At 38.4% G+C, this 15,311-nt stretch overlaps 3 protein-coding genes across 4 annotated transcripts; all 3 read right to left on the reverse strand.

Annotated features, from left to right (window-relative positions):
- Positions 1–26: 26 nt before the first annotated feature.
- bmerb1 (bMERB domain containing 1) lies at positions 27–6,769 on the reverse strand. Its single transcript, XM_088374785.1, has 6 exons — positions 6,531–6,769; positions 4,476–4,596; positions 2,475–2,548; positions 1,274–1,388; positions 1,122–1,204; positions 27–1,036 (listed from the first exon to the last, which is right to left on the reverse strand). The coding sequence occupies exons 1-6, from the start codon at positions 6,616–6,618 to the stop codon at positions 918–920; spliced, it is 600 nt and encodes a 199-aa protein (XP_088230911.1). The 5' UTR covers positions 6,619–6,769; the 3' UTR covers positions 27–917.
- Positions 6,770–7,780: 1,011 nt separating this feature from the next.
- LOC148399086 (mpv17-like protein) lies at positions 7,781–11,611 on the reverse strand. Its single transcript, XM_088374781.1, has 4 exons — positions 10,927–11,611; positions 10,365–10,435; positions 9,842–9,871; positions 7,781–9,250 (listed from the first exon to the last, which is right to left on the reverse strand). Exons 1-4 carry the CDS (start codon positions 11,228–11,230, stop codon positions 9,014–9,016), a joined length of 642 nt encoding a protein of 213 aa, XP_088230907.1. The 5' UTR covers positions 11,231–11,611; the 3' UTR covers positions 7,781–9,013.
- A 783-nt stretch (positions 11,612–12,394) lies between these two features.
- ntan1 (N-terminal asparagine amidase) lies at positions 12,395–15,311 on the reverse strand. Of its 2 annotated transcripts, none has more exons than XM_088374780.1 (10): positions 14,976–15,311; positions 14,543–14,645; positions 14,137–14,202; positions 13,949–14,057; positions 13,809–13,882; positions 13,655–13,705; positions 13,519–13,572; positions 13,344–13,441; positions 12,945–13,058; positions 12,395–12,843 (listed from the first exon to the last, which is right to left on the reverse strand). In XM_088374780.1, exons 1-10 carry the CDS (start codon positions 15,054–15,056, stop codon positions 12,679–12,681), a joined length of 915 nt encoding a protein of 304 aa, XP_088230906.1. In that variant the 5' UTR covers positions 15,057–15,311; the 3' UTR covers positions 12,395–12,678. The 2 variants fall into 2 exon arrangements, with proteins under 2 accessions (XP_088230906.1, XP_088230905.1); XM_088374779.1 differs by having other exon boundaries at positions 13,655–13,708; positions 14,976–15,309.

Genomic DNA, 15,311 nt, shown 5'->3' on the forward strand with positions numbered 1-15,311 from the left:
TGACAGTAAGATCCAATATACTGAGGTGTTTCTGAAAGATGACATTTATTTAAACATATATGTACAGGTCATTTCAGCTTATTTTCTGCATATCTGTTACATTGTGAACATTAGGAACTTAATAAATTCACCAGCACTACAGATGATCATCATAAGGAAGAGAAAGGGGACAAATGCCTTTGCAAATGTTTATAATGCACTCAAGCATACATGGAAATGTGGGTATTTACAAAAAGATTGCATTATATATGTAATGTTCATTCTTAAAACACACCTTAGGATCCTGTTGCTTTACAACAATGATCAGGATAGCTGAAAATATAATCTTATCACAATCAATAATTCTGTGATGATGACAGTGTGGCCTGTTTGGCGTGCACAAAGCAAAAAGTAACCCCACTTCATATATATATATATATATATATATATATATATATAATTCAGATTGTGTGTAAAAAAAATTAATTATATTTATAATTTATTTTATTTACACACAAACAATCTGAATTGTATTGAAGGATACATAAACATGACTTCTAGTTTAGGTAAACTGCTACAAGTGGGAGTCAATAGTGTTCAAGAATATTTCCTTTTCAATTTAAATCTAAGTGTTCTGTTGCCAATGTAACAGTCATTTACTGCAAGTACAGTGTGTCAAAGTGTTCAAGGTAATTCGCTTTTGTGGCATTTATTGCGACCTCATCCACGAAAGAGCACAAAATTGCGAAGTTTTTTTTTTTTTTTTTAAAGCAAATAGCTGAGGATTGATTCCACAAGCAAGTGTTTTATAGGTGGTTTTGTGTATATTGATCCGTGAATATGCAGGGGGTGACTGTATGGTATACTGTACCTGATGAGCTACGCAACACGAATCCTAGCCTCCCTGACATTTGCGGAGTGTTGGAGGCTTCTGCCATTTACATGATGGAACACTGGGTGGCGCCGCAACAATCCTTAATGATGGCCACACCTGATTGAGTGATGAAGGGTTTGTTGGGCGGTGGCTCCACAACTTGTCTTTTGAGCTTTGGAGGGCCTTGATGTTTTGAATATGCAATGGAAGAGAAAGGTTTAAGAGTATGGTTTTTTTTTCCTCTGATTGTTCAAATATGTCCACTCACTTTGTTTGACTTGGAGCTTGTTTTCCAGTGGCATCAGTTTCAGCCTGAGGAACTCTGCCATTTCCTTGTCCTCCTCCTGCTCCCTGAGTCAAAGTCATGTTAACATGAATTGAATTTTAAATGCATGCTTACATTTCCCCCCATAAATCTACCTTAATCTCTCCACCTCTGCGTCATCCACCAAAAAATCCCTCTTCTGCACAAGTTTATGGATCTTTAGGATCAGTTCCTCTTCCTCTTGTTTGTCTTTCTTGCTTTTATCTTTCTCTAAAGGAAAAGAAGACGAACATCACTGCAAATTGTGGCCACAACAAAAACAATCATAAAACAAATATTGCTTCGACTATGACAATCAAAATTCAGCATTCAGAATTAACCTCTAGATCACCTTAGAGCCTGCAAGAATGCTTCTGCTAATTCGTAATCAGTCCATGTAGCCTTGCTCTACAGCCACTGTGCAAGTGTGTCTGCTACTACTCGCTATCTTGCCTAGAGAAATGAGCACAAACATCAGATTTTCATACTGTGGAATAGTAAGCTATACTCAGTTATACCTTGCAATCATTAAGTGGCTGAGTGTCAAAGGAAGGCTGGGTTAATGATCTCAATGCATTAAGTGTGCTTGAGTTACTAGTATGTGGCTTATGCAAAAGTAAAATAATTGACTTAAAACCCAGGTAAAGAAATAAATTCCTTTCACTGACACAAAAGTGTGAGTGTGTCTCTGCATGTCTGTGTGTTGTTGAAAGTGACACCGACCTAATTTCTTTTCTTGCCGGCTCATTGTGGCTCAAATAAAAACCAAAGAAGATTTGCTCCACGCAGAGGCTGCCACAGCAACTCAGGATGTGGCGATTGAAGAGCTATTTGGTTATGTAACTGTAGTAGTGTTATGTATACAGATCAGGAGACAAAATTTCAAATAAATTATTCCCTCTTGAAGCTAAACAAGTCAACTAGAATATTAACAGCTCTTGGTATTCAGGTCTATAACTTATGATAATAAGCACCTGTGCAAGCTGTATTCATTCCAGTCTGGAAATTTTCATTGCAAAAGAAAACTTTTGCCACAGCTCTTTTATTAGATCTTGTTAAAATCATATAGGTGTGGTTGTTGGCACCATGAGTGTGAAGGAGCTGATGTCTAATTTGCATTGCATTCACCGGCAGCGGCGCAATCAACACGAAGCAGCTCAAGTTGCGCTTTGGTGTTGAAAGATGCTCACATCACTCACATCTGTGGTGTGTTTGTCCTATTTATATATTATTGTGACGCATGTACTTTGTGCCAAAAGCTGTCATTCTTGTCCAATCTGGTTTTATTGTGTCACACACAAAAAAAAAGACCTGTACCTGGTACTGCAACAATCTGCCTCAACTGTTGCTTTAAACTCATGATGTCTTTGCACAGCTGGATGTCGTCCATCCTACAAAAAAAAAGTTTCATCACACTAAAGATCAAATATAGACATTTTAAATGCAATGCACCCAAAATAATAAATCAAAAAAACTTTGGGTGAATTTGGCATTTCTATTCGATGTTTTGTTTTCCCCAGTACAGAGAAATTTTTCTTACCAAATCTTTTATGTATTTATTAGGATTAAAATACAGGTCATTGTATGGGATAAAAACAGCATGTGAAAAAATTATGACTCCATAATTTTCGAGTTATGGCAAACTATTAGTGAAAGTACATCAATATAATAGATAGCAATAGCTCTCTTAAATTAATTTACTCCAAGTAATGTGTTAAAACACCTACTTACAAGTACACTTACTTCTTATAGACACAGTGAGTGTTTAGTTGCTTTAGCTTGTCTAAATAGTGGCGAGACTTGTCAGATTGACATGACCCGTAAGCTTATGCCTATTGAGCTTGTCATGAAGATGTCACGGTGTCAGCGCATGTGACAGCATGCGAGTCGACACAACACTGATCAATCCGCACGGTGCTGACGTCTCAGGGCCTCAGCATGCCCCTGTCAGCCACCCCCGCCCATTCCTCCACACTCCTCTCTTCTGTCTGTGATGGATGCCACACATTTAATTCTCCTAGCGATACATCAGCCTGATGACTCATGCACAGCCCGCCCTCCCATCCTCTTCTCTCAGCGTTTCCCCATGCTGCTCTATTTGCAGCCTCCCTCTCTCTCTCTTTCTCTCTCCCAGCCTGGTGTAGAATCCTTTGTGCTATCAGTGAATTCCAGAAGCGTCTGTTCTCTGACCGCCAGTCTTACACACGTCCACGGGTTTGCACGTTTCAATCCAACACAGGATGGCACAATGGGAGTGAAACCGCACGGCAAGAGTCTAATTAGGCCTTTCTGCCGACTTGAACTCTCCCCAAAGTCCTTCCAAGTTCGTCAATACTTACTATGCAATTTCCAAGCTAATATAGAATATTTCATATACATCGTCTATCATATCATACATGTCATACATGTTTTTTTCTATTATTTAAATTTTTTTTTTTTTTTTTTTTGGTGTACCCAATATGGCGGGGAATTGAAGAAAAACAATATAATATAACATGACATTTCTCATTTTCTGTGCATTGATTTATGTCTGAGTGATGTATCTCAGGCCATTTGATCTGTATTATAAAATGCGCAAAGAAAATGGAGAGTGGGTGGAACAAGGAAACGTTGCAGCTGCTATGAGATAACATAATACTATGAAGCAAATAATCAAGCGGGTAGATGAAAGGGTTGACAGTGGCCTAACTGTAATCCTTGAAGCTAATGTTAATGACGAGGCGGTAAATTCATTATAGGACTGTATAATCAATAGTGGGAAGCAGTGCATTTGGTACATGCAGGGCCTTCAACGAGGACTTAGACCACTTAATCCACTTATTGCCACCACTAGCACATCCCACTCATTAAAACCACCAACACTACAAAACCGCAATATAACAGCTCACAACTGTAGATCTGGAGTAGCTCAGAATCAATACTTACCTAATCAATTGAAAAAAACATTTCAATAAATTATTTCTCATGAAGTATATTTATTTGCCCAGATCACTGCGGATGCATTTATTTATTTTTATTTATTTATTTTTTTTTTTTTTTACAATGACTGAAAATTAGATTAAGGCTGAAATTTAGAGAATTTTGTGGAACAAACAAGGTGTAAATGTAGGTCTGTGCTTCTGATGGTTTAGGCCAACAAGCGGGCCTTGCTATCCCTGACTGCTCACCTCTGATAATCTGTGTAAAAATGAGTGGCACCAAGTAAACGGCCTTGTCCAGCAGCCGAGGACAACTGTTGGCATTCTTGTGACCTTTCCGTGATTAGATGATCTTTGCCATGACCCCCAATCTGGTCTTCCAAAACATTTTGCAACTTACATGAAGCGTAGCTCAGATTCCCGACGCACTAGAACCTCCCTTAGACGCTGGATCCGAGCCATCTCCACCTCAATCTCCTCTGGACACATGGTGCTCTCGGCCATGGAAACATCACAGTGACCTGGGAAACAAAAAACATACTGCAGAGCCTCTATTGACTTCTATTGGGACAGTGAGGGCTTTATCACACAAACAATCCTGCTTATGCCTGAAATTGTCATATTTTTTGTGTATGGTTTTTTTTTTTTAATAATGTTATGAACTTCTGATCTTCTGATCTTTGAAATTCCCCTATAGACAGGTGATGAAAATGATCACTTGTGCTCTAACACTAAAAACTGCATTTGGTTTTGGTCCAATGTTGTGTGGCCATATCAAATAAATAAAAATAAAAAAAGTTTGACCTCCAACAAAAATATTGGAGCAAAGAGAAATCAAAATAGCATTGGTTTCTACCCCTAATATGTGTTTCTATCCTAAATAATCCCATCGTGAGTCGAAGAGCAAAAAGAAAACAAAGAGATTTGTTGACTATGAGCAATCTGAGATGTTTTCTGGTGAGCCACATTAGTGTGGTGAGACAGCTGGAGCTCCTGCAGAGAGCCAAACCGCAATCAGTGAGCATGAAGCTGACTCACCACAAGCAAGCAAACACAAGCCTCAAACAGAGAAGGAGGGCTGCGTATTGAAAGCAGATCAAAGTTTCTACAGGGACTCGCAGTGCGATTCAAATCAAGCTTGAGTGCTTTTAATCTTATCTTTTATTTCCACATTTTTGCACACTGAGCTGAATGGATGACTGCAACAAACAGCTTGCTCTCCTCACACAAAAACGCCAAGTAAGGACCGGACCAGTGTCACCACTTCTGAGATTAACAATAAAACAAAGTTCACAGCAGCACGGGAATCTCAGTCGGTGTCTCTTTCTCTTAATAAAGACATCCCACTGCATTCATTAAACAAACAGCCTCTCCAATGTACCCGAGGATTATGATTTAATGAGGTCGGCAGCATGCGGGGGGCTGCACAACAGGTGAATGTCAGCATCTGAATGACATCGAGCCGATGACACATCCTGCAGTCACAATGTACACACGTACTCACTCTCGACCGCTCTCTCTCTCTCTCCCTGAAGGAGACCTGATCAAGGCTGCGCTTCTGTCCCCCCCCCCCTTTTTGTACACAGAGAAGATAACTAGCTTTTATATTTTTCTCTCTTCTCTTTTCTAAAATTCACGCCGTGTTCCCTCATGAGGACTATTGAGAATATTGAATAGTATGTCATCACTTGCGTCATTCGAGTTTAGTACACAAATTGGTATGCGGTGGAAATAACTCATTTGTGACTAGGATGTTCTTTTTGAGCTAGGTTGGAAACTATTGTCCCAAGTTAGTTACTATCATTATACACATTGTCCATTTCAAAGTATTTTTTTTTGTATTGTGTGTTGAATATGTGCAGTTTATATTTAGTTGGATGGAAAAGATGATTTAAAAAGTGATCCTGAGGCACCATATTGTTTACCTTTTCGAGTTTTGCACTTCATTAATCTGGACCACTGATTATATGCAAGCACAAACAAAAATCTTAGTCATGCATGTTCAGCATACATGATATGTAAAACATGAATATATTTTTGTCCACTGGTAGGCTACCATGAGTGTATTTTGCTTTTTAAACTATTCAATATATTTTAAGTTAATATTAATTAAAACCCCAAATTCCACTGTGTTAAAATAGTTGATGTGAAAATCGTTTTTTTTTTTTTAGTTGTTTTTTAAACACTGTTATGCTTCAATCTTTAAACGTACTCAGTGTTTTTTAAATATAAAATCCTGTACGTTCTAGGAACTATACCACGATATAGCAAAGAAATTTGAACGTCCCAAATTGCGCATAACACCGTAACGGCGAATGAATGGGCCTCTAAATCAGGCGTGCAAAATGCATCTTTGAAGAACAACGCAGTTTCGTTGCCTTCGAGCGACAGATCGGACTTGAGCTCAGCGTGGCTGCACATCGACCTCCACTACTTTCCCTGGAATGCTGCTCACCTTTGTCCGTCGTCCACGCCGTTTGCGACACGGCGCCGTAGCTCCTGAGTGCCCGCTCCGTGTCTGAAAAAGACTTCTTCATTTCCATCTTCGCCCGGATAACTGCCTGATTTTAAATGTGCTCGTCTTGCGCTAGTCCAATGCCCACTGGAGCCAAGTTTTCAACCGGCTGAGCATGAGACCCCGAGCATCTTTATTCGGGTTCTTCGGTTCCCCGACGTACGGATGGAGGGGATGCAGGGCGCATGCGCAATGATGACGAGGAATTGAAAAGCAGGGAGACACCCAGAGGCTCCGAGATGACTCAAATAAACTTTTTCCATATATTGCCCACTTTTAAAATCAACAGCAGCTTTATCATAGTGCTGTATACAGATATTAAATTAATTATTACCGAAAGCGTGTGGAGGAGATCGACATTTGATCAGCTTCATTTGGAGTAGCTCCTCCAGTTAGGTGAAAATTCAAAGCAAAATAACATTCTCCACAAACACATCGCTTCTAAAACGCCGTAACAGTTTAACACCATGTATTTATTTATTTATTTATTTATTTATTTATTTGTTTATTTATTTATTTATTTATTTATTTATTTATTTATTTATTTATTTATTTATTTTCCGATGACCGCAATGAACAATGCGTGATGGTACTATTCATTCTCCAAATCAACTGAGGGTTTTTACTGGCTGTAATGAAGCCAACTATTTCACATTGTATACCCATATACTATAATTGCTAGGAGCAGCTTTTCTTTTAAATTTAAATTCATTTTCATCATTCAAGACTTTGGCTTGGTTGATGTGGAAAACCTTTTGAAGTAGTAGTCACCAACATGGTGGTAATGAGCACAAGATAGCCTGTGCATTGTCTCCGGGGATGCTAAATCAGTGATGGGACATTGTGAAGGTCATTTAAAAATTAATTCATACAAATAAAGATTTGTATGAATCGTTTATTGATAGTGATTATTGTTTCCTACCTTGTTAAATCATTTACATGATATATGTCTTCATATGAATTAATCATGAATGATTTGATTTTGTTGTGTTGTTTCCGACGTATCAACCCAATATCCATTTGCATTATTCAGTATCCCCAAGAATAGCTCTCCGGTTCCAAAAACTCAAAAGACGAGTCGTATTGGATAGCACATCCGCCTCGAGGGTGTGTGCGTGTGTGTGTGTGTGGTGGGTAGCATGATACATCGGGTAGGTACATCGGTACTGTAAGGACATGATACACAGTAGCACCTTTATACGTATGTATTTATTCATCAATATATATTATTTTTCCATTACAGTCACAATAACTTAAGCAGTGCCAAATGTCACCACATTACTGATCAAAAATGATCTTTGTGGTACCACAATCAATGCAGCATGTAGTAGTTTGACTCAACTCAGTACTAGACAGTTACTAAAACAAAGAATTCAATATTGTTTTTATATTAGCACACAACAAATCTATTTGTAAATACTACAAAAATGTAAATTCCAGCTCAGGTGAAATGTGTGAAATAGCACAGGATTATTTTTTTTTAATAAAATTACCATCAACATTTAACACAATCAATTAACATTGCCATCACAGGTTCTTTATGCCAATGACACAAATAAGGTAAAAGTAATCACATCATTAAATTGTAATCAAAGGACTGCAACACCCACTTTCTGTGATATGATAGTAAACACCCGAGTTCTTGCCCAAAAAACTGTCTTTGGTCGAGGGTTTGATTTAAAACTTAGACTCAAAAAGGGTTAGTTTACATGTATAGTAGTCAGTGCTGTTTGTACAAATGATGTCTCAGTGTCAAAATAACAGCATGCGATGAAAACAATGTGGAGGCATGTTCCTTCTAATGCACACGAAAATGAGGTTAAATTAGGAAATTGTGCATGACATTCATTTAGCACAGAAAGAATCATAATTTTTACAAATTCAAGTAGGTGGATGCACATTAATAATAATAAACGTTCTAAAAATGGAATTATAAAAAGAAATTTGAAAGACTGCTTCCAATGAAAGATTCCAAACTATTATAACCCTATAGTGCTGACTCCCATTTAATAAGAGTTTATTTAAATGTGGATGATTGATTTGAACACAACCATATCTCCAATTATAACAGGATATAAAGTGTTTGCCTCTAATCTATACTGTACTCACATTGCGAATTACAATGAAGCACTCCCATATAATGGCTTTGTGTTTTTAAATCAGGATGATCAGCACTGCTACTATGGAGGCAGTAGTAGCTCTATTGTAAAGTGATATTAGCACCAACAATTTTACTTTTCCAAGTTTTCATTTGGAGTCGCTCAACAAATTAATGTTTCTATCCCAACAACGTCAGCTGCTAGGACAAGAAAAAAGGGTCACGTCAACAGCTTGTTTTGTGGGCTCCCCCTATGGTCGAGAAGAGTTGTTGCCATGAGCTGTTCTCTCCATCTTAGGACTCCCGCCTTTTTGTTCTGTGTGATTCACTTATGTTTGGATGATGGATTTTCCACTTGCTCTCGAGAAGCAAGTTCTTCACTTTTCACCTGGTTTGTCTGCTCTGCTCCGTCCTCTTTAGAGGGGAACATCCATTCCAGGGCAGCACCAGCGGTGCCATCGCCACTCTGACGTGAGAAACACAAGAAAGTGGCCCAAAGGAAGGCACAGCAGCCACTGAAGGTTGTCCGCACGTACGGAGGGACCAAGGTAAAGTTTAGAAACTGTGGGAGACAAACACATTTGTGCATTTTTTCTACTGCTGCATTATTAAATACAAACACGGTTTTAGTTAGAAAAAAAAAAAAAATTCAAACACTTGAATTATCCCTGAAGGGATTGTAATGAGGATATCCTTTTTTCACTGGTTGAATTTATTTACTAAGAACACCTTAAAGATGCTCTAGTCCAGTGGTTGCCAAACTCTTTTCGCAGCAACCCCCTTATAGAGAATGAATTATATATGACCTCAAACGCTTCAAACGTGCTGCCGGTCATGCAACTGCGCCTGAGCACACATTAACTAGCATACAGTATATGGAAACATGCTGCCGGCAACACTAAGCATGCCTTTGGTCTGCACGGAGCATAAATTATTAATGAAAAGTGTTCAGGGTAGCCCCGCACACCCCTCGTCCTAAGGCTCTTCCTCCAGTTTGAAAAGCACTGGTCTTGTCAAATACTGTACCAATGTTTATATGAAATGGTAAACGAATATTGTTCATTCACTGAAACATTCACTTTTCTTAGTCATATATTGCCAGTAACGGCCAAAGGTGAGATTCTATCCCTTAAATAGGAGATTTAATATTTACCTGCATGAAGGGCCAGAACATCAACCCAGTCTGAAAAGAGAAATAACATAAGATGAAGCAGGAATATTTACCAAAAGGCAAAGAGAGTCATTCTTGTTTTTAGTTAAAACGCAACACAGAATCTTGATAGACGTGAGACTATCAGTCAGAAGATCTGCTCAAGCATTAACACATACTTAACAGTCTTAAAATGATTTTGTCAACAAATTGAAAAATATGATTTGGATTTTGCAACTACCCTATACATGTCCTTTGTGCATCATTAAAGTGATTATGTTTATATTATGGCCAACATAATTTCATTGTGAGTGTTTAAGCAATGTTCTAATATTAGTAAAGACATGTTTTTTCCAGTGTTAAGTCACTAAAATGATTCTGTTCCACACTCTGCTTCCCAGTCTTAAAGTTCAAGACAAGTGTGACATCACTGAGTATGTCAGATCTAGATCTTTTCTATATTGCAACCAGCAGTGATTTCATCACAAACTGGATGAATATAACCCTTCTCGTTTGTTTTACTCACCTTGTAAGTGTTCAGGAATTTGTTCCTCCAGTCCTCCATGACGTCCTCCTTACCCTCTAAGAAACTGACACCTGTTGAAAAGGGCACAGGTCAATCAGACTGATAATGGAACACATGCTCACATCAATACAGAATTCAGAATAGGTTATTTTACACAATATCTTTGACAATTTAATTTAAGGCAAATTGTGGAGGCATATTTGCTCTCCACACCAAACTTGTTGTATGTCGTGTTCTCACACAGCGAACAGCAAAGTTTATCTTTTGTTCTTTCATGTCTATAATTATTTTTTACCTAGAAACACATCATCACAACAATTGTAGCATGTATAGGGTAGAAACACATTTTAGAAGAAGGCTTTAACAAAATATGGAGAAATGTGAATAGTTTCCAGATGAACTGTATATAGCTTTTGCGAGGAGAAAGTAACACGTGCAGTCTAAGAACAATTGTTGACCTTTAGACTACAACTCGGGACAGAATTAGGGCTGATTGAAATCGTGTTGAAAGCAGTAAATAACTAGTCCGGTTGCGCGTTAGCCATTTATTAACTGAACTGACCTATGTAGAAGGCGCTGTTGGCCAAAGGCGCAGCAGTGGTCTGATCCAGGACCAGCTTCTTCATCACCATCCCGGCGGAATACCCCGGGAATGTGCGCTCCAAAAAGCGCATCCAAAAGAAATTGAAGTTGCCATGGAAGCTGAACGCGATCACAGCGACATTCCGCGTTTGGATCCAATCCATTTTGTCCCGTTGAGAAAACCACTGGTGAACAAAGTCTCCTCCGGCGAACAGGCAACCGTACAACGTAACATTGGTGACCCAGGGAAAGCGTCGGACATGTTTAATAAACACCTTTATCATTATCGGAGCCTTAATGGAATACACACGGTGCTATTTGAAAACGGTAGGAACTGATAAACAATAACTTACATCGTGGAGGGAGATTACTTTCATCAAAATGCAAATACTGTACAATATATTCACTTATTGCAATTCAGTCATGACAAGTCAAATGACGTGCGTCATATCTACCCAATAGCTTCAGGGAAAAATAACAGAATATTCCAATGGAGAACAATCACAATACGAACAAATAGTAAATTATAGTATGCATCTGGATAAATCGTAAGCCTTGATGAAAAACAGTTTTGCTAATTGAACCTTCCACGGATCTAGCAGCCCGGTTCGATATTCCGTGTCTGAAGTCGGCATTCGGGATGGAGGTCGGCACTCAAGGGGCGTGTTCATCGCGTGCTCCGGCCCATTTTGATTGGCTTGCGTATCTTATGGGCGGGGTTAAATAAACCCATTGGGTGCTGGGTCAGAGAATGAACCTGCTTTAAAATATAACATGTAAGATGTTTGACAGACTACAAACTCACCCTGGAGCAGACATCTAAATTTAAGTTAATTAGTATTCAACCATACATATTTCTTTTAAATCTTAGATATGACATTATGCCAACCTTGCATGCAAGCAAAATTCTCGCGGTATTTGAGTCCACAAAAAACACGAGAACTCCACCGAGTGAGTTATGTATCAATCTGGCGCTTTTTAGGTTAATATTATGCATGAAAAATGCTGTTTCTTTGTTCGATCACCACACGATGTAATGTTGATTCCACAGCTCTAACAGAGTCTTACATTGCAGAAGCTTTTTAACCACTTACAGCCTGTCAGGGACAACTATTGATGCTAAATAATATGCATTGTAAGTTGTAAGTAGGTACTGGGAGGTTGGCAGTAAATTATATGATTGCATTTATATTTTCATTGTTAAACCTTTCTTTATATTTAGAAATTACACTGGTCATTTTTTTAAATCAGAGATTCAAGTACATTTTCCAAGTGAATTTTTGCACTGATACTGACACTGCTGTATTTTTTTTTCCTCTAGCAAATCTTATGAGTTAAGGGTTAGGTTCATTTTTTCTTTCCGAACCATCATAGCAATGAATGACAGCACATGGTGTAAAATCAGTTATTGTGTAAGCTTTCATAGCTCAAACATAAAAACAGAAATCTGCACTGGCCAGTAAAATAATTTTAATTGAAATGAAGACAATATAGTTTCACCAATGTGCATCAAAAGCAAAATTATGAGGCAGAGCTGGAGATTTACACAATACCGAAGTAGATGAAACGTTTGATGTATGACATCAGCTCACATGCAGTTTGTGTCTTCTTCTCTACTGGGCCGGCCAGATGAGTCATGATAGCCACTCAATGGACTTAACGTAACATTTTAAGACACAGTGAAAAAAATTAGATAGTGATTGAATGGTCCAAAAAAATCCATCGAAAGTCATCAGGCAACTCTCTCCCAGTCGCCACTTTCATTCCTGTGGAAGAGCTGTGGCTGACCCCCAGGGAAGAGAGCATCGGAGTTTGGGTGCTTTAGGAGGAACTTGATGGTGGATTTGATGAGGCGGACAAAGTGTGGTGGCTCAGCTTTTGGCGATGTGGACAAGTACTAGTTAAGACACAAAAATTCAACACTTAATATAACCACGGGGACGCGTCCATTAGACACACCATTGGTAAGATAATCATAAGAGCTATTAATTAGTTTACCTTTAAAATGATGGCATCATCTTGTGACAACCAAAAGGCAAAATCCATATTAGGGGACCATTTGCAAGGGCCAACTTTCACAAGTCCTCGAGTAGAGTCGTAAATTTCCACCATCTGTACATGAACAAAAGCCTGATACAGATGTTCTTGGAAGAAAAACAGTCACATTTTTTTCTGAGAACAAAACAAATACTTAACATATAATGGGCGAATTTGGAAATTGCACTAGAGCGATCAGTGGTTGAAGTGTGACCGTTTGAAAATGTATTGCATGACTGTTGCCTGACGGGGGATTTAAAATTGTCATTCACCACACGTGTGAATTTCCAAACTCAATATCTAATGGTTTCCTGAGTTGGTTTATTCCTCTACACATGCTGATTGATATGTCACAGGTACCTGTCCCCCTGTGAAGGTACGTGCTGAGCGCAGGTCCTCTGCTGGTCCTTTATAAGGAAAATTTGCAGGGAACACTTTTCCTGTTTTCACATTTACACCTTAAACATACAACAAAAAGAACAAATGAAGTAGCAGCATGCATTTAAAACAGCATCACTCTCTAGATAACACATACCAACACCATAAACTGCAGGTCTATGAACAGCATTGATGACTACGTCGTTCATTTCTGGTGGGGGGAGGGCAGAGAAGAAGAGATGAGAGACAATGATGACATTTGTCAATACGATGTACCAGTCGAATTAGGTTACCTGTGATGCAACATGTTTGCAGATGGATATCATCTGGCTGTTGCTGGAAGGCTGCTGTGAAATGAAAAGTTCAGCACGATTCTCTTCTTGTTTAGCAGGGAAACATCAGGTGAAAAAATAAATTTGTCAAAACTATAAATAAATGTGACGATACCCAGTATGTTAAGGCTGAGCTCATGGGATGTCATTGCCTCGTCCTCAAATCCACCAACAAGATGGAGTTCAAGTCTACTTGGAGGAATTAGGATGTTAAGTAAATGAATTACAAATTGTACTGCATTGATACTTTCATACCTGCCCTCATGACAGCAGGTATTCAGTGATGTCACTGATTTGATAAGAAGGGGCACTTCAACGTAAGTGTTGGATCCATCACAGTGTGCAAGGCAGGCAGCTCCACTACCTAACAATGAGAAACACACTTTCAACTCAGATGTAGCCTAAAAAGGATACAAGTGAGAAAACCAGTACACAGGTTTTACCTGTATGCCGCAGCACAACCAAATGGCAGGTGGTGGCGTCCTCAGATCCAATCACTGAAACATTATCTGGCATAGCAGGTGAGATTCAAGTGTTAAGTCAAATCCAAAATTTTATTTCTATTATGATACATATTTATTTCATTAATAGAGGCATAACTACTTTGTCCACGTGCGTAGTGGTGGCACTCAACATTACACTAAGGCCATTTTTGGTACGATGTTTTCTATCTATTAAACCGCCAAACTCATGAGCTTTTTTTTTTTATCAGTACTCATGTTTTAAAACAGTTTCCTCACAATTGATTTGTTGTTGTTGTTGGGTAGCTTTTATCAGTCTCTCGTAAAAGCATTAATAGATAATGTTGTATATTAAAGCAATTTAAAGGGGAAAAATTTGTTTCCTTACTATCTGCTGGGGTCGTTGCAGCAAACTCTCTCTGTTGGACGTACAGGAGGCACTTGGGGTCAACTTCAGTGAGTGGCTGGGAACGAAAGGCTTTAGCATTTTCCTGTTGCATGAAAAACGGACATTACTCAAAACGATATGATAAAAGTGCAACACACCAAGGGGCTCTACATTACCCCTTTTTAACTAATATAGTAAGTTCATTATGTAATATAAATATGACAAAACAAAGAGACAAATCATCCAAATAAACTTAATCACCAGACTCTGTTGAGTTTTTATCCCCCATGATTATTATCTAATAATGGAAATATTGAATATCTTCAATCATATGATAAATGATGAGGTGAAGTAAATTGAATCAAATAATGTATCAGTACAGGTAACTGTCTACCAAAGAGTAGATGTTATTGTAGGAAACAGTGCTACCGACCTGTAAATGAGGATATTTGTGGAAGAGTTCTGCCGTTGAGGTTATACGATCCACTTGTATATTTTGAATGAACAAAGGCATGTCCCTAAAATCAACGAATTAACATTCTACTTCACAGTCAACGACTACATATCATAATATCTAACGGTGACGTTGGGTACTGACAACTTCCTTTTTCCTGTAAGATTCTTCTTCTACGATTTAATTGAATCTCTCACAGTGACAATTTTTGGTAAGAGTACCCTCTAGTGAAAAGAAATATACTCACTATTATTACTACGTAAATATTTTTTTACGCAGCAATTCTGGAGTTACGCTGTATGACCAGTTGTTCGT

Source organism: Syngnathus floridae, chromosome 4 (assembly GCF_059516105.1).
Source record: "Syngnathus floridae isolate MCC-2025c chromosome 4, RoL_Sflo_1.0, whole genome shotgun sequence".
Taxonomy (NCBI): domain Eukaryota; kingdom Metazoa; phylum Chordata; class Actinopteri; order Syngnathiformes; family Syngnathidae; genus Syngnathus; species Syngnathus floridae.